The 24,541-nt window shown below is 51.4% G+C and overlaps 7 protein-coding genes across 7 annotated transcripts; 5 read left to right on the forward strand and 2 right to left on the reverse strand.

The window, feature by feature from the left end:
• Positions 1-484: 484 nt before the first annotated feature.
• On the forward strand, positions 485-2,465 carry GUITHDRAFT_141166 (hypothetical protein; the record flags this gene model as incomplete). The annotated part of the gene is made up of 9 exons (XM_005829416.1): positions 485-748; positions 930-1,112; positions 1,399-1,461; positions 1,509-1,581; positions 1,748-1,803; positions 1,836-2,120; positions 2,176-2,237; positions 2,304-2,350; positions 2,416-2,465. 9 exons carry the CDS (start codon positions 485-487, stop codon positions 2,463-2,465), a joined length of 1,083 nt encoding a protein of 360 aa, XP_005829473.1.
• A 2,717-nt stretch (positions 2,466-5,182) lies between these two features.
• Positions 5,183-8,723, forward strand: GUITHDRAFT_141167 (hypothetical protein; the record flags this gene model as incomplete). Its single annotated transcript, XM_005829417.1, is given in 14 exon segments — positions 5,183-5,350; positions 5,610-5,663; positions 5,703-5,794; positions 5,832-5,885; positions 5,905-6,004; positions 6,154-6,218; positions 6,517-6,636; positions 6,871-7,006; positions 7,205-7,267; positions 7,319-7,405; positions 7,889-7,953; positions 8,147-8,189; positions 8,374-8,452; positions 8,674-8,723. The coding sequence occupies 14 exon segments, from the start codon at positions 5,183-5,185 to the stop codon at positions 8,721-8,723; spliced, it is 1,176 nt and encodes a 391-aa protein (XP_005829474.1).
• Positions 8,724-9,509: 786 nt separating this feature from the next.
• GUITHDRAFT_141168 (hypothetical protein) lies at positions 9,510-15,518 on the forward strand (the record flags this gene model as incomplete). The annotated part of the gene is made up of 16 exons (XM_005829418.1): positions 9,510-9,536; positions 9,665-9,827; positions 9,878-12,904; positions 12,954-13,156; positions 13,305-13,360; positions 13,528-13,609; positions 13,706-13,771; positions 13,830-13,976; positions 14,045-14,131; positions 14,336-14,403; positions 14,461-14,590; positions 14,731-14,850; positions 14,907-14,960; positions 15,018-15,226; positions 15,272-15,329; positions 15,375-15,518. The coding sequence occupies 16 exons, from the start codon at positions 9,510-9,512 to the stop codon at positions 15,516-15,518; spliced, it is 4,641 nt and encodes a 1,546-aa protein (XP_005829475.1).
• A 123-nt stretch (positions 15,519-15,641) lies between these two features.
• On the reverse strand, positions 15,642-16,950 carry GUITHDRAFT_153541 (hypothetical protein). Its single transcript, XM_005829419.1, has 5 exons — positions 16,878-16,950; positions 16,458-16,601; positions 16,375-16,409; positions 16,086-16,174; positions 15,642-15,910 (listed from the first exon to the last, which is right to left on the reverse strand). Exons 1-5 carry the CDS (start codon positions 16,939-16,941, stop codon positions 15,784-15,786), a joined length of 459 nt encoding a protein of 152 aa, XP_005829476.1. The 5' UTR covers positions 16,942-16,950; the 3' UTR covers positions 15,642-15,783.
• Positions 16,951-18,038: 1,088 nt separating this feature from the next.
• GUITHDRAFT_141170 (hypothetical protein) lies at positions 18,039-18,764 on the forward strand (the record flags this gene model as incomplete). The annotated part of the gene is made up of 1 exon (XM_005829420.1): positions 18,039-18,764. The coding sequence occupies one exon, from the start codon at positions 18,039-18,041 to the stop codon at positions 18,762-18,764; it is 726 nt and encodes a 241-aa protein (XP_005829477.1).
• Positions 18,765-19,148: 384 nt separating this feature from the next.
• Positions 19,149-20,580, reverse strand: GUITHDRAFT_158122 (hypothetical protein; the record flags this gene model as incomplete). The annotated part of the gene is made up of 7 exons (XM_005829421.1): positions 19,149-19,169; positions 19,219-19,261; positions 19,322-19,365; positions 19,473-19,553; positions 19,677-19,725; positions 19,776-19,973; positions 20,564-20,580. 7 exons carry the CDS (start codon positions 20,578-20,580, stop codon positions 19,149-19,151), a joined length of 453 nt encoding a protein of 150 aa, XP_005829478.1.
• A 1,451-nt stretch (positions 20,581-22,031) lies between these two features.
• On the forward strand, positions 22,032-23,960 carry GUITHDRAFT_141172 (hypothetical protein; the record flags this gene model as incomplete). The annotated part of the gene is made up of 7 exons (XM_005829422.1): positions 22,032-22,321; positions 22,627-22,675; positions 22,842-23,152; positions 23,189-23,252; positions 23,494-23,600; positions 23,791-23,850; positions 23,900-23,960. The coding sequence occupies 7 exons, from the start codon at positions 22,032-22,034 to the stop codon at positions 23,958-23,960; spliced, it is 942 nt and encodes a 313-aa protein (XP_005829479.1).
• Between the last annotated feature and the right edge of the window lie 581 nt (positions 23,961-24,541).

Here is a 24,541-nt window from a genome sequence, read left to right on the forward strand (position 1 = left end):
TACCTCTACTACTAGTCAACAGCTCGTGTCACAGGCTGTGACACGTTCAAGTTTGAACTCGCCGGGGCGGCACGGCGGGCCGTTGTGAGCGACGGTCTGAGGCAGGCTTGAGTTTAGCAGCGCACAGTCCAACAAAGATGCAGCGGAAAGGAATGGTTGGGGAAACGATCACGATGAGCATGGCGATACGAAGATGAAGAGATGAAGGGATGAGTAGGGGGAGAGAAGAAGACGGAAATATCAGAGACTATACCCTATGCATATCCTGCGTTGGCTTCTGACGTTTCTCTCACTGTGCGCGACTGGTATATCGGATTTGAATGAACCATGCAGCAGTTTCGTCGGAACGCAGGAAGAGGGAGGCAGCTGGCTCACCTGTGTAGTACAGAACCCTCAGCTCTGGGGAGACTTGAGCCGGAAGAAATGGAGCGGACCAGCGAACGGTTGCAGCGAATTGAAGAAGCATCTAGGAGAACACTTCAACATGACCGTCTCGCACATCCAGTACTTTGATGAGCAATGTAACGCGTACATCGACTTGGACGACGAATACAACTCATGGAATGACTTCATGCTTCAAACGTACAAGCGATTGAGCGTTCGGCATGAGCCCATGGCTGACGGCATTGGAACTCGATCCTTGAACCTCCCTCAGAATGGATCTGAACTAACCACGATGAGCCGCACCGACTTGAAAGATCAGGATGGATCTGCCAGTGACTTTTACGAGGGGGAGTCTGTGAAGCAGGTTGTGATGCTGGCATGCTCCTGTCCTACTTGACGCTCTCTTCGTAGTTCAAAAGAGGAGATTTCTGTCTGCAAGCATTTGTGCTTGACGTCAACCCACTATGTGCGGAGGACAGGATGAACTCGGAGAAGAGTGATGGTTGCTCCTGCTGTATTCAAACAAATGTGAAAAATTAAAGCAGGAAGCTCAGAGCTTGACAACGTCAAAGCAAGAATACGAAAGGTTAGCAAATGCCGTGATCACCGAGTGTGAGAGTACCGAACCGAAGATGCTGGATCTGGGATTACGGAAAGATACGAGCGAGAATGAAGCAAGGCAGGCACTGAAGAATGCGATGAGGCTGCTCACAAAGCATAACCTGAAAGTGAGTGTTGTGGATTGAGGATTCCTTCTTGTACTGAGATGTGTTGGGAAGCAAGCCGACGTTCTCATGAACGAAACAAACAAGGACCTTGGCGATCTCAAGGCAAGTTGAGAAATGGACAGGAGCACATTTGTGGTTTCGCATAGACTGACATTTAGTAGGGAGGAATGAAGATTGTTGAGTTGAAAGGAAGAGGAGAATCGAAACTTGGAGGATGGATGAGAGAACTATCCATGGTTGCTTTTGCTGTGTTCACTCACCTCTGCGGTAAACGAAACTTTACAAGGTTACCTCAACGGTCTTCGATGTCAACACTTTCACACGACTATTCAGAAGGAAAGCTGCTCAGGTACATCTTGAGTGATGTCTTTCGACAGTCTCAGGTCGATGTCTCAGGTTGTCTTCTATGGAATCCAAACCAATGCTGTTTGTGCAGCGTATGCTTACGCTGCGTCCTTCAACAGGATAGGTGCTCGAGCATGCCAACCTGCATTTTTTTTATTGAATGTCTTGTTGCGGATTTACTTCACTAGTCGCGCTATCACGAGACATCAAAGTTCCCAGAGATTTCTACCAACGGCAGCTCGCATCTGGCAAAACACAGGCAGGTTCAATTTCTCTCAATGTGTGTCCAGTGAAGAAGCTTACAGTGCCCAACATACGGCGCCTTCACTCGTGTATGGAGAGCGAGGTGAGATGTTGTATGCAAGAGATAGCTGGCAGCTGACCATTCGATCAAGCTACCGCGCTGGGCTTGTGGAAGGCCTTCGCGTCATCACGCCCCCGGTTTCCTCCTTCATGTTCGATCCCTCTCCGTGCTCGCAAACCACGACGGAGCTGGACGTTGAGAAGAGAAAGCAATATGAAGATATTGTGAACGAGGAAAGAAAGTTGGGTGAAAGCAGTCAAGAAGATTTAGGAAAAGAGCAGCAAGAAAGACAAATGCAGCGAATGAATGCGATCATCCTGCACGCAAAGAACGTCGGGGAAGAGGTGCTCAAGGAGAATGTAAGTCTTGATCAAGCTTCAACAATTTTTTTCTCTTCTGAATTATCAATTCAAGTTCCTGACGATGCATTGGCTGTTTCAGAACATCAAGTTGTATAAGGGCCGAAAATATCATCTGTGAGTGAACCGCAAGAAAGAATCCTTGCTGCTCACGGTCCCAGCTGACGTTTGGCTGAGCAATAGGTGGGGAGTCGAGAAGAATCTGCACGCCTATCGCAGGGGGAAGCGAGGTGAAATCAGGCGGCGACTAGTGTCGCAGTCAAGCTCTCAGTGACTTGACTGACCGTCACTTCAGATTCACACATGGTCGACATTCTCCGTCGGGGCATCACTACCAAGAGGTGATCCGATCATCGGGATGCGGCGGCCCACGGCCGTTTTGGTTCCCTAAACTCTGCGAGCTAATCGATTAAAGTCTCGGGAGTTAACTATAATTTACTCAATGGTAGCTGGGAGCCTCGACCCATCACTGCGGTACCACCCCTACTGGACCACCCCCTATTTCCCAACTTGTCGGCTTCAAGTTCCTTCTCTACCCCCTTAGGTCCCTTGGTCTCTAATTGTCTCATCGAGTTGTAAGTCACGGGCTCTTTCCTTGGTCTTGCACTACCCCACACCCAGCCTCCCATAATCTTCTCGCGTACCGAATTCCACTTTGCGACCCCCTGTTGCGTAAACTTGGTTGCAGAAACATGCGCCTTCCCTCTCTCTCCCTCCCTCTCCCTCTCTCTCCCCTTCTCTCTCCCTCTCTCTCCCCTCTCTCCCCACCCTTTCTCCCTCTCCCCCCACCCTTTCTCTCTCTGCCCCCCCCCCGCTCTCTCCCCGCTCTTTCCCCTCTCCCCCCTCTCCCCCTCCCTCCTATATTCCAATCAAGCTACATCTTTACAGCTTTCTTCCATGCCCTCCCTCTGTTATCATTATGTATCGTCTAATCATTCTCCTCCTTCCTGGCAACTGATCGTATACAGAATGGTCCTATTTCTTGGGCTAGCCACAAAGAATGTTCCTATCTCTACCAGACTTCATTCATCTTGAATGAACCAGACTCTGACACTGACCACAGTGCTGTCCGCCAGGATGGCACAACAAACACCACGCTGGAAGGTCTTGAAGCGATATGGAGCAGGATTCGCGCTCGGTCCTGCTCAGCAGGAGGTAGACGATGATTACCTTCGATTTGTGTCAGAGACGGTAAGATCCTCACAAGAGGACAATTGCTAACAATTTGCTATCTTTGGTCGGATTGAGTTCTTTGCCAGCTACTTGCAGACATAAGGCGTTTGAGCATAAGGGCGCAACCTCAAATTTCGTTGAGACTGGAGTCAAAAAACGTTGGGGATGAAGGAGTCATATGCGTCCTGAATGCCCTTCACAAGGTTGAAACCAGAAAGATTGAGGAGGGAAGGGGTTAGAGCAGTGGGATGATGGGATAGATGGGAAAGCAAGGGATGAGGAGAGCGTAAAAGAACCAAGGGATGAGGAGAAGCACACAACTGGAGGAAAGAAACGAGAGGAAGAAGAGGGTGGGGGAGAAGAAAAGGGGGGAACAGAGAGCTGAAAAAGAGATGAAACGGAGACTCAACTGCTTTTTCAGGTTGTACAAGCAAGAGTTGCTGTAGTTGTAAACCTCTACCTCTTTAAGAACAACCTTACCGATGCTGTTATGCCTCACGTGCCTCTTTTCCTTCCTTCTCTTCCTCTTGCTTACGTTTGCCCCGCTGTAGATCAGAAGCTTCGTCATTAGCTGCAAGGGATCAGTCCGCGAGCTGCACCTCTCTCACAACCGGATCCATCGGGAAGGCTTCGAGATGCTTTTCCAGCAATCTGATGAGGTTCTGTATGCTCCTCCTGCCCCCGCTCCTACTCGTGTTCGTGCTCCCGCTTCTAACGCCGCTGCTACTGTTGCTGCTCCCGGCATTGCTCCTGGCATTGCTCCTGGCATTGCTCCTGGCATTGCTCCTGCTTCTTTACGCTTCGACTATCCTCTGCTTCCTTCTTTCATGCTCATCATCCATCAATCTTATGATTCAGCAGCACTTGCCCCACCTCTACCCTGTCAAGACCAAGGACGGTTTCCACCCCCTCTTTGTCCGCCTCGAGCAGAATCCGATCGACCTACGAGCCCTCCATCTCTCTGCGGACAAGTTTCTGACGCAGACAAGAGAAGTCTTGCTACAAGGGAGTCGCGGTTTCTCCTACCAGTGCCCTCCCTTTCATGTTCCATTCTATCTCAACTCTCCTGCCTCCACTATCGCCAAATCTGCCCCTGTCCCTGCCACTCTCTCTGCTCCTGTTTCTAAAGCTGTTTCACCTGCTCCTGCTGCTGCTGCTGCTGCTGCTGCTGCTGCTGCTGCTGCTCCTGCTCCTGTTCGTGCTGCTGCTCCTACTGCACCTGTACCTGCACCTACTCCTGCTCGAACCCTTGCTCCTGATCCTACTTCGTCTACTCTTCCTCAACCTCCTTTTTCCTCTGCTGCTGCTCCTTCAGGCAACGATCATGACCCTCAGACGTATGTACATGATTCCTATGGTGCCATGCAACATGATCATCTCAGATTTCAATATCCTCCCGACTTTCTACAAACTCATCATCGTCAGGATTTTCAAAATAATCACGATCTTCAACTTAATCAGGATCTTCAACATGGTCAACACTATCAATACTCTCAGGACCTTCCACAATATTCTCAGGATTTTTATCAATTTCATCAGGATCTTCAACATGGTCAACACTATCAATACTCTCAGGACCTCATCTTAGTCTACCATGTCAATATCTTCAATATCCTGGGTCACTTGGAAGTTCGCTGTCTGCTCAATTTGCAACCTTGCTCGTTCTGATTCCTATGCACCCTTCTCTGCTTCAAACTGCGTACAATCATGCAAACAGACAGCAATTGGACAGGGACAGCCACCATACAGAGCCAAAAATGCACACAAGTTCACGTCCAGTGGTTGTTAGCAGGAAAGAGAGAATGGAGGACGAGGCACGGGTCGTGTTAGTAAAACAGAAGGGCGTGAGGGAGGAAGAGGAGAGGGAAGGAAAGGGACAAGATTGCGAAATGGAGCAAAGAAAAGATGAAGGGATGGACCCATGGCTAAGAAATGAAGTGGAAGCTAGGAAAGCAGAGGAAGGCCCTGAGAAGGCCAAAGAAATTCATCACGACAACATCTTGGTCATTAGCCAGAAGCGCATACCGGACACGGATACCTTGACGTCTCAACAACTGGTATGCTGCACGATGCTGCTGCTGCTGCTGCTGCTGCTGATCATGATCATGATGACAACCACGACCATGGTAGTGGTGATGATGATGACGATAATGACAATGTTGATGAGGATGGTGATTGCAATCATGACAGCCGCTTTCGAGCCATCATACGTCATTTGACCATCATACCCCAGTTGACTACGAAGATGTAAGGGTTTGATGTCTTTTCTTGTTTGCTCGAAGCCGTTGTTGCTATCCGATGACTTTGTGAGGGAAGGGAACTGAAGTTGAATCAAACGGATACTTCATCTCTGAGAGACACCAACACAAGGTATTCAGCCTCCCACTTGCAACCTCTGACCTGATGCAGTACTTGCTCAACATCGCATTTGTTGGTGAGGGATTTCATGGAATGCAGAAAAACACCAAAACAACAGTTCAGTCAACCCTGGAAGATGTCCTGTGAGAAAGACCAGCTCTTCTTCTTTCTCTCCCTCAGCTCTTCCAACACCTGCTATGCTCTCTTCTACCCGCGCTTGTCGGACAAGCTGATGTAAGTGACTGGCGTGCAGGATGGCGATGGGGGCAGCGTTGAAGCAGAATCTCGAGGACTGGATTGGTTTCGGGACCTCCAGCAGGACCGACAAGGGAGTTCACGCCGCTCAGTTGCTGGTCAGTAAACATCCGGAGGGGCCCGTTGCTGGGAGCAGCGCAGCTCTTTTCCACTGGGAACTTGCTCGTGATGTCACATGGCATCCGCTGCGTTCTTGCTGATCGGTCTTGATTGGTTTGTTGTTTTCACAGTGTTGTTTTTCCTGCAGGTCGTCGTAACTATGAAGAGTATCTACCCAAATGGTCTCCGTCTCTTTCTTGAAGAATTAAACAGGTCAGTGAAGAGGGGAAAGGAGGGTTGGGGGAGGAGCAGTAAGGAAGAGTGGAAAGGAGGGGAGATGAGGGATGCGGAGGAGAGATTGGAGACTATACGACGGACCAGCAAAGTACAAAGGATAGGAAAGTGACCTGGGAAGGAAAGGGAGGGAAGGGCATTGTAGAAGGAGAAGAGTGGAGAGGAGAGGAGAGGAGAGGAGTGGAGAGGAGAGGGGACGAGACGAGACGAGACGAGACGAGACGAGACGAGACTGTGACAGTTCGAAGAACTGCTCACTTCTTATTCTTGCTTTCAGGCGTTTGAAGAATGGACAGCATCTAATTCGTGTCATAGACATCTTGGCTGTTCGGCCTGAGAGCAAGCTAAACGGAGACCTTGAAAATCGAGCCATACATTTTCCATGTTTTGTCGACAGGTGGAATGATGTCTGCATGACACTGATCCTCTTTCATGTCGTCTCACATCCTGTATCCACATGCTTCTGCTGCTGGGCCTACTTGCTCTCTTCCTCCCTTTTTCATAAAATTCTCCCATCTCTTCTTTCTGCACTTCTTGTATCTCCCATTCGTTTTCCATTCCACTTCTCCCGTTCCTTGTTCACCGTTGCGCTGCATAACCTCGTGCTTCTGCCATGACCATGATGGAACAGCCGCGTGTATCGTTACATCATCCCCTCGTTTGCCCTTGCGCATCAAGAAAAGGAGCAAGCAAGAAACGAGAACAAGATGAAATGGGAGATGGAAAGATTCCGTCTGTCATCCGAGCAGCAGCACCGAGCTGAGAGTGTACGTGATGTCAAGTTTGATCATACTCGTCTTTTCCGTTTGTGTCACTCACGCTCTCGTCTCTCTTGTTGTATTGTCTGCTTCCCCCGATTATGTTACATGTCATTCTTTGCTTCCACCTTCCGCTCATTGTCTGGCACTTGCATGATTTTCTGCGATCTCTGAACCTCTTGACCCTCAGATTCTCTCTGTTTTCAGGTACTGCAGGCATTTCAGCGCACAGCTGACTTTGAAGCATTCACGGACATCAAAGACTGCAAGGTTCAGACCTTTCCGTTGGATGGATCCTCAGCCAATTTGTTTGTTCACCAGGCCAAAATGATGAGAGAAGTAAGATCCTTTGTGATCAAGACTCTGGAGATCTACAAAAAGATTCAGTTTGCCGTGATAGAGATTGAGGTCAAGTGACGTTTGTCCGATCATCGTTGAGGCTTCAATCCCACTCATTGGTTTCTTCCTTAGGGAACTGCTTTCCTTCACCATCAGATCCGCAACATGGTTGGTCTAGCCATTCTCGTCATTCAAGCAGGAACTCCCTTTTTATTATCACCACCAACTCTTCGTTCTCCTCCTCGCCCTCCTCCTCATATGAATCTTCTCCTCCTTCTACCTCTTCCTCCTTCTGCCCTCCTGCCTGCTTTTTTTCCTCCTCTACATCTCCTCCTGATCTTGTAGTTGCGCTCCCGTGCACTTGTTCCGTCTCTGCTCTTCTCCTCGATTTGTATTTGACGAGCAGCAGATCTTTCGATTTCAGAGAGTGTCGACCGCATTCTGAACAAGCTTCCAATAGCTGGCCATGTAACAACAAAATTCCTCCTCCCATCCATCTGAATTTTCTCACCATGCTTTTGCCCCCTCGTCCTCATCCTCACATTCTTACAGGAGAAAGTCTCCAACTTTCGCATTGCACCTGCCGAGGGTCTTTTCCTCAAACGTCAAAACTACAAGTGAGATCACCTGAATATGCCTTCTATCTCAACCCCTCCATGTCCTCCTCTCCTCCTTTCAATCCCTCCATCATCTGTTATCCCTCCTTGTGTCTCCTCCACTCCGCCGCTCTGCCTCCCTACCGCTCTGCCTTTCCTTCTCTTCTTCTTTTCGTTTCTTTTGTTCTTCTTGATCCTTGACATGCGTTAGCAGACACAAGCTAATCAATGATTTCCTCAACAAGTGTTCAGAGCAGGTGCCGATAATTTTATCCTGATATCTTCAATCATTTTTTATCCCTTTCTTCTCCAAGCTAATCAAAATGACTCGTTCATTCCATACACTCTCCATCGTATTCTTTTTTATTTCTCCGCTCTGACGATCGTTCTTTCATCTCCTCACTGTTTCCTCTTCCCTCGTCTCTGAGCTGTTCCCGTCAGAACCTTCAGTTTGAGGAGCAACACATCGTCCCTCACGTTTTCAGGCACTCCCTCGATCCCTTCATGAACTTCTTTCAAGGTCTCGACCTCTTTCCTACCCTTCTCTTGCCCTTGCTCTTGCTCTTGCTCTTGCTCTTGCTCTTGCTCTTGCTCTTGCTCTTGCTCTTGCTCTTGCTCTTGCTCTTGCTCTTGCTCTTGCTCTTGCTCTTCCTTCTCCTCTTCCTCAACCATTTCCCAGCCCAACCATTGGCTTCACATTTCTCATGATCTTGATTCCTCCCCAACGTGATTGCATGGTAGACACGCTCAACGATGCGGATGTTATCAACCGACTGAGAAGGAGATGCTGAACTTGCGGCAAACAAGGAGAATTGAATCTTTAAAGCTGGAGCATCGCTGGAGGAGCATGAAAAACAATTGCTGCGATGGTCTAGTCTGACATGTTGTTACTCGATATCAACACATTGTGAACTCTCATCCGAGGCCCTCCCAAACTTGCTTGCCACTCATCCAGTGTGAGAGTCTCCGAGTGTTGTTGCGAGTCAATAGCTCTCAGGCTCTGCTCTGCTCTGCTCTGCTCTGCTCTGCTCTGCTCTGCTCTGCTCTGCTCTGCTCTGCTCTGCTCTGCTCTGCTCTGCTCTGCTCTGCTCTGCCGTGTGAGTCTGTCAAGTCACGTAGCCCAGTACTTGCAACAGTGACAGGCGGCCTTAGTCTGTGAGAGGTCTGAATTATCCGGCGATCCTTACGATTTAAAAACACGAACCATGCAAGTAAAATTGCGCCGTACAAATGAAAGTCAAATGTCGTAGCACAGAAATATAAACCTCCTACAGCTCTTGTACCACTCCCATATTAAAATGTTTTAAAGACACAATTTCTAAAACCTTATAATGTTTTAAAGCCAGAATTTCTAAAAACTCTTGACAGCCATCAATCACATCCCTGACCCCGACCCCCGCCGTCCACCCGTTAAATCACCCCGTCCTATTCCCACTACCCTTCACAATCAAAGAGTACCCCCAATTTTCGTATGAATTTAGAAGATTTTTACACCGGTTACATTACTACCCCTACCCACCATATTTACAAGAACCCGGTTCTCTTCAGCAACTCAAAGACATAGCTTTGTCCGCGGCATGGCTGGAGCTGGAGGGAAAGTCGTGGTGGGGTAGCGAAGATGCAGATGCAGCGAAGGAAGCGATCGGTTGTTCTCTCCATCCTCCTTCTACTAGCTCATCTCGAGCCGTGTTGTGCTGTCCTTGACTCTGCACATGGTACACGTACTTCTCAGCCAAACAAGCCCACGCCAATTTTTCGGTTCACCGAGTTCGAAGGCAGGGCCGGCGCGCACGTCAAGACAGGCTATCAAGTCTCTGTGCGAGATGCGAGCAGGATTAACCTTGATGCTCCAGTCAACGTGATTCAAACTTACACAGCTCTGCAGTCGAGTGCAGGTAGCTCACCTTCCATATTTGCTCACAGTAACTTAGTGTGTCTGCTTCAGGTTCAAACCTTGGTCTTAACTTGTCTGTTACTGGCAACATTCTCTCTCTAGCCTTTGTAGGAAATGCCATGTTCAGCAGCAACGCAGCAGCTGGCAGAATCTTCTATCAGCCGACGAACAGCATACAAACGTACAGCGTTTCGGCAGACGCCACCCCTACGACTGCTGCATCCTCGGACATGGTCTGTTACTCTCTCGCCAACACGCTCAAGTGCTACATCCTTGGATACACCGTGACAGGGATGAGCTGGAACGATGTTGCGTTGTACAGCCCCTGCTCCAAGGTTCAGTGCACAGCAGGGAATCCCATGTCCCTGTGGAGGTCAGTGATAGCATACAGCGGTACCACGCCGACGGGACGGCGCTATGTCCAGGTATCAGCAGCTAAGAGCTCCCAAGGGTCGTACTCCATCTCTTGTCTCGGAGGTTGTGGATATTCCACAGACGTCATGACAAGCTCGGACCCTACCTTCGGGACGTCTGTCGCCCTCTCTGAGAACTTTCTTGCTATCGGTTGCCCCGGGAACAACTACGTGCGAGTGCTGAAAGCGAGTGGAACTCTTGTTCCTACAGATCCTTACAGCTCGTTCACGCTCTGGACCTTGTTCAACACTTTTGTTGGCAGTGCAAATCAAAACTTTGGTCAACAGTTGTCAATCAGCAGCACTTTCCTCATTGTGGGAGCTCCCGGGACCTTCTTCTCAAAAGGTGCTATTACAGTGTACAGAGTGGATGGATCGACAAACGTTTCGAAATTCTGCGAGATAACAGACTCACACGTCGGCAGTCTTTTCGGGTTCTCAATCGCACAAACTTCTTCGAGCAATGGCCTGACATTTGCTGTCATCGGCGCGCCAGGGTCGAATCTCGCACATGTGGTTGCTCTCAGGCAATTTCCCTACACGTGCGAAGTAAGGAATACTTTGTCTCCTGACAGCTCTGACTTCCTGGTGAATGATCAATTCGGCTATTCAGTTGCCATCAACAGTCAGTCGATTTATGTTGGATCGCCATACTACGCACGGTATTTCAACCCAGGCATCTCAGGACTCCTTTACATCTTCTCGTATTGCAATCCAGGGAGCGCTATCCCTCCTTTCTATCGCGATTGCTCTGCCTGCCCTGTCGGCCAGACATCCAACGGCGGAGCCTCGTCCTGCATCACATGTACACTTCCCCTCCCTCAGCATGCGACCTACGGTGCTGGCTGCACCACCATCTGCGATCCTGGATACTTTGGATCCAGTTGCTTGCCTTGTTCGCAGTACGCTCCTGCCCAAGGCATGACCAACCCCCTGAAGTCCTCGTGGGTTGACAATCAGCCTACGTGCACTTGGCAATGCAACGCAGGTTATCAGCGAGTCAATGACGACGGTTGCGCGCAGTGCCAGAACGATATTCAATTCAACCAGTTGTCAAACGTGGAGTGGATACCCGGAACCTGCTCATGGCGGTGCAAGGCCACCTACTTCAGTGTCAATCAGACTCAAAACTTCCTTGACTGCAAATTGTGTTCGCAGTACAAGGCTGCTCTAGGTCAGCCACCCCCTGCCAATGCGGAATGGCTGGACCGCTTCAACGAATGCAAGTATGTTCCGCTCCCTGGATACTCATGTCAGTCAGGAACATGCACAGCATGTTCGAATTCGAAGCCGCAGCATTCTCACTGGCTCACTGTGAATGATCGCTACTCCTCGCCGAGCCAGTCAGTCACGATCACTTCTCTTTGTGAATACGCTTGCGACCAAACCTTCTTTATCGCTCCGACTTCGCCGCCCACCTGCGTACCATGTGACGTCTACATGAGCAATTTCAGCGATGCGACTTTGCCCGCCCATGGCCTCTGGCAGGCTTCTACTGCCGTGTGCACCAGTGACTCGTGGATGTGCACGGCAGGTTACAGCCGCAGCAACACAAGCCGCTACTGCTGTCCGAACGCCGTCAACCATTCCGTAGTGAACCAGAGCTATTCTCCCTGCGGCGTCTCTTGCGAGTATGGGTATCGATGGAGCAACGAGCTGGCTTCATGTCTCCAGTGCAATACCAACATGACGGAGGGAACATTCAGATGGTTGTTGGATTGCGACTTCGAATGCTTCTGCAATGATACTGTTTGCTATCATGGCAAAGAGACTCTCGGTGCATGTTACACCTGCCAGGAGTATTCACAAAAGGTCGGATTGGTTCCTCCACTGTACGGGGAGTATCCGGTGTATTCCAATACTTGTCGCGTTGATGATTGGCAGTGCAAGAATGACACTTTCAGCAAGTCGCTGGTGGCTACGCCTCCTGGATGCTGCCTGAAGTCGACTCCCAACGCCGTAGCGAATCTTTCCAGCCCAGCCACGTGTAACTTGGATTGTGAGCCCGGGTACAGGTGGGATCCTACCAGGAAGCAATGCTTCTACTGTGGGATTCCCTTCCCAAGATCTGCACACATGCTCTGGTCGTCGTTGACCTGCTCCTGGCTGTGTGAGCTCGGATATATGAAAGTTGACGGATCTGCAGGTCGATTTCAATGTGTCAATTGTCCGACCCATGCAGTTTCCAATTCCTGGCAGCTACCTAGCCTCGCGTATTGGGTCAACTCAACCACTCTGGAGCAGCAAGGTGCCATCTGCTCGACCAATGCCTGGCAGTGTGCCGATGGCTACCTCAAGAATGCCCCGGCGAAACTTTGCTGTCAGAACTTGAGTCTGCCCTACTCCACGGGCGTTGGAGGCCTCAGTACAACGAGTTGTGACTGGACCTGCAACGCCGGGTTGTTTCCTCCGCGTCTTGCCGACATCAACCCTGCGTGCAACCTGTGCGGCTGCACTTGCGAGCAGTATCTTCAGTCATATGGCTTCACCTCCCCCTGTCCCATCCAGTACAGCTTCATCGGAGGCTGGTGCGATGGGATGCAAATCACCCCCAGCCCCGCCGCCTGCTCCGTGTCAGTCCAGGCCTCTTTCGTGCTCACTGGAATCAGCCTCGAGACTTTCTACCTTCCCTCGACTGTTTCGGCGGTTCTCAACGCCCTGGGAGGTGACTGACCGCGTTTGACACGTCTACATGTGCTGATGTCACTCGCCAGGCTTGTCGGGGATCTCCTCCGTGCCCAGCCTCACCTACTCCTCCTCCATCAGCACCCGACGGGCAGCGGCTGACACTGTGTACATCGGGGTCACCTACCTCAATGTGAATCCAGCTGTTGGCCAGCAGTACACCCTGAGGGTAAACACTGACGGAAGTCGAGCTGTCCGCAGCGCCCTCTTCTCCAAGGGTTATGATGTGCAGGTACGGGATGAGACGAGGGGAGGAAGGGGAGCGCGGAGGAGGAAGGAAAGAGTGAGGGAGAGGAGGGAGAGGAGGAGAGGAGGGAGAGGTGGAGAGAGGAGGAGAGGAGGGAGAGGTGGAGAGAGGAGGACGCTGACAGAGGAAACAGGTTGTGATGAAGGGAGATTCGTCGGTGTTTGTCTCAGGCGCCTCAATCTCCTGCAGGTTGGATCGACGTTGGTGTTTTTCTCATGTCTCATCGAATGATACAGAGCTGGGTACATCTACAATCAAGCGACAGGGAAATGCTGCAGATTTACGTTATTTCTAGACCCTTCAAATGTCTGCATCAAAGATCAAAGCAAACTAGGTTGACACGTGCTCTTGGTCAGATTGCATCGGAAAGATATATCTGGTCAGCCAACGGCTGCGATTGGAGTTGTGCTCCGAAATACTATGTATGGAGGGGATGAGGTGTGCTCGTGAACTGACGTGATGGTATTAGGGACAGAACTGCCTGACGTAACAAGTCGAACATAACATCGCTGTGTTTGTTGAACGAATGTGCAGATGTCAGGAGTACAAGAGTACAACGTACAAGCCAAGCTTCTCGGTGTGGGACAACAACAGCCCAACGTAAATCCCCCACATCTCTCCTCGTTCAACGTTGTTCCTCCCTCACTTGACCTGCCAGGTGTCAATGGAAATGTATGGACGGCTACGTGCTGTCCCCCAGCGGCACATCGTGTCTCTCTCTTGCCAACGTGACAAGGACGTGCGCGTCGCTCACCCGCTGCGCGAGCTGCACGACCAATGCAGCGTGCGTTTGGTGCTCAAACCAGTGCGTGCCGGGGGAGGTGAAGGAAGGAGCGAAACCTCGTGGTCGATGCTTGACTAGCCGACGAGCAGGCGAACTCTGCAGGGAATGGCTGCCCCTACGACGGAGTGACGCTCTCTTCGAACTGTACATGCGACAAGAAGACTTGTCCATATGAGGTCATGGCCCTGCTGCTCCTGTTGCTGCTCCTGCTGCTGCTCCTGTTGCTTCTCCTGCTGCTGCTGCTACTGCTGCTGCTGCTGCTGCTCATCTTCCTGCTCCTCCTCTTTCTCATACTCGCCACCTCTTCCTCCTCATGCTCCTGCCATGCGCAGCAAATGTCATCAATTTCTCTCTTCTCGTTACCCTGACTCTCTCGGCAGTGCCAGTACTCTTCTTGCAGCTCTTGCGTTCAAGACAACTTCTGCGGCTGGTGCTCGTCTGCCAGCAAGTGAGTTTCACTGTGGCTCCTGCTCCTCGCCCTCATCCTTGTTCTCTATGGGACCAGGTGCATGCCAGGTGACTACTTCGCTCCGAGCGCCGGCATGGGAGCTTGTCCACTCGGGTGGAACGTCGGCCCATATGCTACATGCCAGCAGAGCAACAACATATGGCTGGTCGGCATAATCTGCGCATCTGTAAGGAATTCTTCTTTCTCTCCCCCCCCTCCCCGCTCCTCCGCCCCCTCGTTCTTCTCCACCACCACCTCCTCTCCTCCTCCTCTCCTCCACCACCTCCTCTCTTTCTCCTCCATTTCCTGCGGTGACTGGCTCGACAGACGAGCACAGCGCTCATCGTGATCTTGTGCATTCACTTCATCCTCCGCATCCGAGCCGCCGCCAACCGGCGGCCCCGCACTATGATCTTCCAGTACGGCGATCAGTCGGGAGGTGTGACGGTGAGTTTTCCCTATCAAAGAGGAAAGGAAGAAGCAGCTGACCCTGTTCATCGCAGGCGCGGGAGCAAGTTCAACGCTTCCTTGACACCTTCCCTACGTTCAAGTTCGATGTGAGGAGCTGCTGACTCGCTGATCATGGTGACATGCTCATGACTTGCTCCTCGCAGGAGAACAAGCTTCCCCCGTCTTTCTCAGCTTCACGATCATCCGAGGCAGAAGGTCAGACAGAAGGTCAGACAGACGGCCAGGACGAGGAGGACAACCGACCGACATGCTCGATATGCCTTGGCAACTTCTTCACCGGAGAAGACTGTCGCATGCTGCCTTGCCTACACGTCTTTCACAAGAACTGCATCGACCAGTGGCTCTCGATGAGGTGAGCGAAGGAACTGAATTGCTCGATTGATTGTTCGGCTCACAGTCAAGAATGCCCCTTGTGCAAACGCTCCGTCATCAGCACAGACGAAGACAACACAACCGTACCACATGCTGTTGCCTGCTCGCTGCTGCTGACGTCTCTTCAGGCCGCTCGAGCCAACGCCTTTCTTGTTCTCCAGCAGATGCACTCAAGAGGACCTGAGGGAGAACAGCAGCGACCGACGTCGTCGTCCTCGGCCGCCATGCGAGCGGAGGAAGGGAACGTGCAGGGAGTGGTGGAGTGCAGGTGAGCTGGATGGTGCAAGAAGGAGAGGGGATGAAGAAACTGCAGGTATCAAGACGACAGCGACGACGAATCAATCGATGTCGAAGTTTGAGCAAGAGGGGGTTGATCGAGATTTGTCAAGTGTTGTACAGTATGTGTTTTTCATACCCCCCTCCTCCTTGCATTCATCACTCGATATCTCCACGTCCTCCATTTACCCTCCACTCTTTCCTCCTATCTCCTCTCCCGAAAGCATGTCGATTCCCTTCCTCGACCTTCCAACCCTCTCCTCAACTTCCGTTCACTGCCTGCTGCTTCGGCTTCGGCAGAGTGTGCAGGCCCGGCCCTTGTCCGTTGAAGAACTTCCCCTTCCATTCCCTCCCTGTGTCATCAACGAAAGTGCCTTGTCCGTGCATCCTGGTTGTATCGCTATCACCGCCTTTGCCAGCACCTCCAATCATCAACAACAACAGCTCAGAAAGATTACATAAACATCGAACATCGCCCGCACTTCTAACTTTCACCCACAAACTTCGCATCGTCATCGTCATCGTCATCGAGACATGATTCAAGCTTTTCTCAGCTATCAAACCTGTTCTTCTCCCAAGCTCCCATGTAGTATGCTCCTGTCGACCACTGATACTTCCCCTGACCATGGAACTCGTTGTCTACCCAGTCCCCCTGCAATGAAATCTCAGCAAAAGAGTAGCGAGGCAGGAGATGTAAGGAAGAGCACAAGACAAGACAAGAGAAGACAACAACATTACAGCGAAGAGAAGACAACAACATTACAGCGAAGAGAAGACAACAACATTACAGCGAAGAGAAGACAACAACATTACAGCGAAGAGAAGACAACAACATTACAGCAAGCAACTTACATCATACTTGCTTCCATCCATGAACTTGAACACCCCTGCACATACATTCCTCAACACCGCTATCGACTTCCCTCGGTTCTCACCGTGGCCATGCATCTTGTCTGCAACCCATTCTCCCTCGTAGATGTTGCCATCAAGCTTGTATATGCCAACTCCGTTCCTCACCATCACCTTTGTTGGCTCCGCTTCACCTTCTGTTTGCTCGTCCTTCATGATATACGATCCCTCTTTCAAATCTCAATCAGGTTGATCGAGTATTCATGATAGCAGCGAGGATCAAAATGCAGAACCGAATTTTTCATCATATGAGATATGAGAGTTATCAATCACTCTAGTCTCTAGATCAACTCATCTAGTATCTTCTACCCTCCGCAGAGTCCACCTCCCTGTTTCCCCTTATACACCAGTCTGCTTCCTTTGACATGTCAGACATATTATTTGCATAATGGTCTTGATAGCATCATGTTCACATATTACAAATAATCATAATTGTTTCAGCTCACCGTATCTTGCACCATTGTCGAACAGGAAGGCGCCATACTTTGCCGCCTCCGCTTCCTCCGCCATGTGCTCGATGTTCTTTCCTTTCGATGTTTCCTCAACCGTTGGGTTCTGTGCGGGGATGTGGGGCCCAGTCATACCGGGCCGGCCCGGACTCGGAGGCTCGGCGGCGGCGGCGGCGGGGCCCGGCGCAGGCCCAGCCACAGTGTCACTGAACTTTGAGTAAAAGTGAAACTGACCTGACTTGTTTACTCAAAGTTAAGTTAAAAGTCAGTACGAGGACACTTAAATTGAGTAAAAGTGACGGTGACTGAGTATGATACAAAAATGGAGCAGAGGATCCCGGTACTAGGGAGCTAGAAGACTACTCAAAGTTAAGTTAAAAAGACTACCACTACTGACTGAGGATCGGGGGGGGTACGCGGACTCACAAAAGCTGCTGGAAGTTGACAGGAGGGGTGGGTCCGATGGCTACATGGATGGGGTTGCAGTGTCCGACGATAGTAGAGGTAGGGGTTATCTCCTAAGTTGAAATGGAAGGCTGGGAGTATGAGGGTGGGGTACTGAGTTACCGTCACAGCCTCTCTCACCGTACAGGGCCATCTTAATGCTGGGTGGTTTGTGGGAAATGCAGGGGTACTATAGTTAATATTCATTCCCCACACCCTACCCACCCTACCCTAACGTCCGTATCCTTTCCCATCACGGACCCTTGAGTTCAAGTCGGTTGCCAAGGCTGAGTAATATATTGCGACAACTTGATAACAAGGGGTGGGGTACTTTGATGACCCTCTACTCTCAAAGAGGGATTTGAAATATGAAAAGTAGGGGTACGATCAGGAAATCTTTGCTTTGCAGGTGAGCCTGCTGTCTGTCGGTAGGGTGGGGTGGTGGTGGTGGTCTAGGACCGACTCCCCGAGCGCTTCAAGTTTGCGAAAGTAGACCGACGGCACTCAAGGTAGCAACTTCTGGTGAGAAAGGGTGGGGTTCTAGCCACGAAAATGAGGGGTAGGTGGTGAGTTTTAAAACCTGCTCATTGTAAGGGTCAATTTGTAGAGGATAGGAATTGGTAGGACCCTGGGTCCTAGCCAATTACGGACATAAGATTGTAGCAGGGAGTGTGAGCCCCACCGTCCCAGTCGGGCAGCAGAGGCGAGCGAACAATGCCACGACCAAGAGGATCCAAGGAGGCAAGGATGTTGGCGATAGACTTCGCCGACATGGTGACCACCGAGGATCGATCGGCACCTTCTGACCTCATCGCCCGGCATGGCATCTACGGCATCTTTCAGGCCATGCGATCTTGTGTCCCGGGAGCTACCAGAAGCCTCGACGATCGATTGACCAATCGGAAGGCGATATCAGAAGCGGAGATGCTGAGAGAGCTAGAGCAGACGGGAAGGTACGAGCGATTCAGGAGCAGGAAGGCAGTTCGGCGATCTATGGACCCTTCAGGTGCTGGCATGTGTATGTTCAAGGGGAGAAGATGGCGAAATCCGGAGGTCGAATCGGACTTGCGGTATCTGGAGATGAGGCACCGGCAGATGTGCAGCATGTACGACATCTACAACGAAAACACGTCCTTCGACAAGATTATGGCGATACTCAAGGAAGTCCGGGTAGGATGGGAGGTCTACCTCTCAGGAAGTGGGGACTTCCTCGCTCAGCAGTGGGAGGAGAACTGCAGGAAGGAATCGATCTTGCCGTGCATCCCTGGCCCTGAATGTGACCTGTCTCTGGGCAAAAGGAAGGCTGCGGATGTTGAGGCTTCAAGCCAGGATGAAGACTGCTCGCTACAGAGCTGTTTCGACCACGACTTTCTCAAGGAGTTCGAACTGAGCACTGCAAGCTTCGACGAGTACCTCAATGTCCTGATCGAGTGCACATGATGGAGGCAGTCAGGAGTAGAGTGTTTTTCCCTTCCTCAAGACATTCAAGCTCTTAGATTCCATCGAAAAGTCTATCTACACACTTTGTTTCTCCATCCAGTGGGGCATGTTTTTGAAAGCCAAGTTTGCGTGAACACTGGCTCCCATTCAACAACAATCCACTAACTTCCGCCACCTCCAAGGCTCCATGATTAGATTGTGAACACGTGAATCGAAACGTATAATAGGAATAAATATTATTTGGCAAACGTGAGTTGTCGCCTTTCTGCATGATCCAGATATTGAGTTGTGAATTCAAGACAGAAGCAAGATTCTTTCACCTTGCCTGTTTTTCTTTGCCAAGAACACACTCATTCATGTGATTCTACATAGCACCACATTCCTTCAGCAGCTTCTCCAGCTCCCCTACGTTGATCACCATCACTGGGAACACTGAAAGTGCGACATGCCATACCGGACTTGGACTTGGCCACAACATCGTCACCACCTCCGACGAACTGAGACCAGGTCAGTTCCAACACGTGCATGCACATTGCTCTACCTTTCCTCCAACGAACACCCTTGGAACGGATCGACCACCAGTGAGAATGTTCAAAGTGTCCTGTAAACGAATTTGTCTCACATCAAAGAAGCCGCTCGATTCATCGCAGGATCTCTCAAGTATTTCATGCGTTCGGCATCATCATTCTGATAGCAATCGAGTGAAACCTGGATGTCGGCTCCGTTGTCGACAACATCCAGCTCCATGGCTTCATACTTCACTCCCATGTCGTTGAACGTAGACTTGGCCTGTGCGCAATCGGAGAAAATCACAAGCAACGAAGGAGAAAGACGGCAAATATCAAAAGAAGAGAGCGTTTGTAAGATGTTTCGTTTGACACACGCACGGCAAACTGAAGATTAGATTCGCACCTTTGCACAATATGGGCAGTAGGACTTGGAGAAGATCATGACTTTGTGACTGACCCAAGAGCTCATCGAGAGATACACGGAGAAATCATCGAGTCTCACCCCTCCACCTTCGACTTCACCATGTCTGCAAACTTTGACGACGCATCGGCACCCCCGTGGGCCCAGCGATACTGGGGATGCTCCAGATTGGCCTTTGGCATGAAGTGTGCCTGACTGCTGGGACTAGATCTCATCCACGTGGCCGCAAGTGCCGACATCTGTCTTCCTGCAGAAGCAGCTTGACCGAGAGAGAAGCACCTGCGAACGATGCGACTTCAGGCTGGAGGACTGGAGGAGAAGTCCGGGAATGCAAGAGGGCACGATACTGTGATTTATCATGGATGTGAGATCAGAGGAGCATGGAATGGAGACAAGTAGAGAGAGGGTGTTATTGAAAGGGTATGAAATGTGAATAGACACAATTAAAACAGCACAGGAGTAGCATATGGAGAGATCGCACATGTTTGAGGGAGTTTTGAGGTGAGGAGATATCTTAACAACATACAATGGAGGATTCTGATAACATTAGATCATAATACAGCAGGATTATAAGGAAACGAGATAGGTTGGTTCTCGGATGATGATGATGATGATGATGATGATGATGATGATGATGATGATGATGATGATGATGATGATGATGATGATGATGATGATGATTGAGACCATGGACGGGTGGAATTCGAGCTGAGCAGCGGAGCAGCGGAGAGACGATGTCCCTGAAGGATGGAAGAACAGGAGAGGAAGCGCGAAGCAGAGTATGACATCGATCGAACAGATCTTGAAGCCTCCGCATGTCCATCTCATGTTCGTCCTCAACTTCTTCTTCAGCATATCGCCGACCTCACCTCCTAGCAGCAAGCATTGTCCCCTTTGCAAGTCGATCCCAGCGAAGGGGTGGTCTGTTTCCTGGTGGTAAAAAGTAGGGGTAGAGCAGTGGTAAATGTGGGGTAGTAAAATCTCCTTTAGGGATTTGTGGAGGTGGGGTGGGTGGTGAAGGAATCCAGGAAAAGGGGAGGGGATGTGGTCCCCAGATGTGGCCCCCTGAAACTGCACATGCGGATGCAGGGTATGCCGCAGGCAGAGGATGATGGAGGAGGGGAGGATGAAGGAGAGAGATGAAGGAGAGAAATGAAGGAGAGAAATGAAGGAGAGAAATGAAGGAGAGAGATGAGAGGGACTAGGATGAAGGAGAGAGATGAGAGGGACTAGGATGAAGGAGAGAGGATGAAGGAGAGGAGCATGAAGGAGAGAGATAAAGGAGAGAGATGAAGGAGAGAGATGAAGGAGAGAGATGAAGGAGAGAGATGAAGGAGAGAGATGAAGGAGAGAGATGAAGGAGAGAGATGAAGGAGAGAGATGAAGGAGAGAGATGAGAGGGACTAGGATGAAGGAGAGAGAGTACGATGAAAGAAAGGAGGGAGAGAGGGATAGAAGGCAAAGGAGGGATGAAGGGGATACATAAGACACGGAAGGAAGGAGGGTCAGATGTCCATGGAGGGTCAAAGCATAGATTAACCTTTGTGACATCGAGCCTCTGATGAGTGATAATTGCAGGCCACGAGCAGGGAGATGTCAACATCGTCCTCTCTTTCAAACTTCCTCCTTCTCACTCTCGTGCTGAGCCTGTTGCTTCTGTGCCACTCTTATCAGCTCCAGCCATCCACGGCTCTTGCCCGTTTTCAACCGACTCTCCGATGTGGCAGGACGAGCCATGCAGAGGTCAGATCGAGAAGCTCCTTGCTGGTGTGCGGAAGTCTACGAATGCTGAGCTGGGGCGATGAGGACCGACCGGATCGGAGGAAGTTCGAGGGCGGAGACTTTGATCGCAGATCTTTCGGAAGGGGTGAAGAGAGAAGCTTTGGTGGCAGAAGAGACGGAGGAGGGGAAAGGATCTCGGGAGGCTGGAGAGATGGAGGAGAGGAGAGGAGGTTTGGGGGTAGGAGAGGAGGAGAGGAGAGGAGTTCGGGAGGCTGGAGAGATGGAGGAGAGGAGAGGAGGTTCGGAGGTAGGAGAGGAGGAGAGGAGAGGAGTTCGAGAGGCTGGAGAGACGGGGGAGAGGAGAGGAGGTTTGAGGGCAGGAGAGGAGGAGAGGACAGGGCGTTCGGAGGAAGGGGAGGGGAGGAGAGGAGGTTTGGGGGAAGAAGAGGAGAAGAGAGGACGTTTGGAGGCAGAAGAGAAGGAGACGACGACAGGATGCGATCAAGGAGCAGCTCCTTTCCACCCGCCAGGAGCAGGGAGGAACCTAGAAACGACCGCCTGCCAGAGTGGAGGAGAGGAGACTCAGGGGAGAGGGAGGTCGATGAGGAAGCTGTCATGGAGCTGCTTGCGCGGAGGGATCGGGCGAGGAGGAACAAGGACTTCGAGGTGGCGGATGCAATCAGGGACGATCTGCTGCTCGAGTTGAACGTGCACGTTGACGACAAGGAGCGAGCATGGTGGCCGGATGGGACGATGCCCGAGTTCCTGGCGAATGCAAAGGCAGAAGGAGGAAGGGGAAGGGCAAAGATGGAGACGTTCGGATGGGTGAGGGGGGAGCCAAAGAACATTCCCTTGGACGAAATGTTGATCTATCAGCTCCTGAGCCGACGAGAGATCGCGAGAAGGTGCAAGGAGGGGAGGGATGTGAGGTGGTGAGAAGAGAGGAAAAGGAAAAGGAAAAGGAGAAGGAGAGGATGTTGTGGAGGAGAGGGGAAAGGTCGTGGAGGAGTGAGGAGTAAGAGAGAAGAAGCGAAAATGGTTGAAAGGGAGGGGAGTGCGAACAGTGAGTGATAGGAGGGAGGCATGAAAGGAAAAGTTTGGAAAGCAAGATTAAGGAGGCATGAAAGGAAAAGTTTGGAAAGCAAGATTAAGGATGAGGGAGGAGGAGCAGGGAAATGACTGTGAGGAAGAAAATTGACTTCGACCCCAGAAATCGAGAGTTTGACCTTGCGGACGACCTGATGGATCAACTGCGAAGGGTGAGTAATTTACAAATATTTGCTTTCCTTCCCTTCGCTGAATTCCCCCCCCTCCCCTTCAAACGCCCCCTGCACCCATTCCTCTGCTTCTGCTTTTCCTTGCCGAATTTCCCTTCCCTTTCTTTGCCTGCACTCTCGCTGCTCCATCTCTGATTCCCTCCCGAAGTCTGGCGTCTCGTTCTGCGACGACAACTCCAAGGTCTGGTACGCGAGCTCAGCAGACGACAAGATATCAGCGAGGAGAACTGGGGACTGGGACTGCGAGAAGTGCGGAGCTCTTGTGTATGGCTCCAAGGACGTCTGCTTCCGCTGTGGCAACCCGCGAACCATGGTAGTGATGCTCGGTGCTGACTTGGGCGTACCTCTGACTTGGGAAGGAGCAGAGCTTCGGAGAGGACAGCGGGATTTCGAGGAGGCAGGAGTCGGCGAGCCCCGTCAAGGATCGGAAGCCGGCGTACAAGAGGAGGTGGAGCAGCAGTATGTGCTGGCTCTTGCTTGACAATTGTGATGAAGGGAAGGAGACGATGCCCAAGTCGACGAGGAAGAGGTCGAGGAGCTGATTCAAGTCAGAGAGAAGGTCCCCCTCACCCCTCTCCTCCTGCCCTCCGCTCTCCTCCGCTCTGCCTCCCTCTCCTCCCCCTCCTTCCTCGCCCTCCTCCCCTCCCTCCTCTCCTTCCTTCTTGATTTGCTTCCTCCCCGCCTCCTTCTGCTTTCCCATCGTCGATCTTATTTATGGTCCCCTACGTCTTTCCTCTTTGATCGCTATCTCCCCGGGGGAGAGGAACTCGCAAGGACGCGACATGATCGACGTGGCGCAGGCGCGGAGGTTCCGAAAGTTCAGAGAGGCCGATGAGATCCGACAGGAGCTGATGGACATGGGAGTCGCCATTGACGATCAGGAGAGAGTCTGGTGGGTCGATGGCAGGTGAGACTTGACTCCTCCTTGGCCGCTCCCTGGCCGCTTCCTCCGAGTCCCTTGACCCCAATGCTCACCTTCCTTCCTCCTCGTCGATCTCCCTGTTCTCCCACGACTCCTCCCTCCCCTCCCTCCCCTCCCTCCCCTCTCGTTCAGGTCAACCCAACTTGCTTCCTACTCGTGACCTCCTCCCCTGCAGGCAACGCAACGACCGAGGAGGAGGAAGGAGGGACGGCAACAGAAGAGGACGGAGCAGGCGGTGAGACGAACGTTTGTCTCCTAGCGCGGCATGTGACCTCCTTGATCAGCAGCGAGGACGGACGGGGAGACTTCGGCGACTACAGCAGGGAGGATCTGGGATGGGATTGAGGAGGCCAATCGGGCGACGTGACTCGCGAGGAGGCCCTGAGGAGGAGGTGACCATGATTGCTAATGGCGGCGGTAACACCTGAGACGACTGAGTGAAGGCTTTCATGTTTCAAAATTTCAAACTGTGCCACCGTGACTCCTCAAAGCCCACCGTTGTCACTCAGCACTGTACTGTACCTGGTCGATATAGAGGCACTCAGCCGGGCGGCCGGACTCGAACCGTGCTGAGCGCGTCGCCGGCTGACCGGACCGCCGACCAGCCTGAGCCCGGCGGCCCGGCGGCCCTCCGAGCCGCACGTTGCGGAGACCCTGGCGGCGGCCCGGCAGTCTCTGTGACAGTTGCACTGAGTTTGCACGGCCCGGCTAAAAAAACGCCCGGGATGGTCAAAATTCCCCTCAGACATCTCTTGGCATTTGTGTAAGGTCTATAGTGAATATCTTTTCCTCATTCTCGTTCATAGTCAAATATCTCGTAGCAAAATTCATTAATATAGTCAATATTTGCTGATGTTGGGTCCCATAGTCAATGTATAATGTTTATAGTCAACATCTCAATAGTCAATCTCAAATCGGTTCCCCGG

Source organism: Guillardia theta (genome assembly GCF_000315625.1).
Source record: "Guillardia theta CCMP2712 unplaced genomic scaffold GUITHscaffold_52, whole genome shotgun sequence".
Taxonomy (NCBI): domain Eukaryota; class Cryptophyceae; order Pyrenomonadales; family Geminigeraceae; genus Guillardia; species Guillardia theta.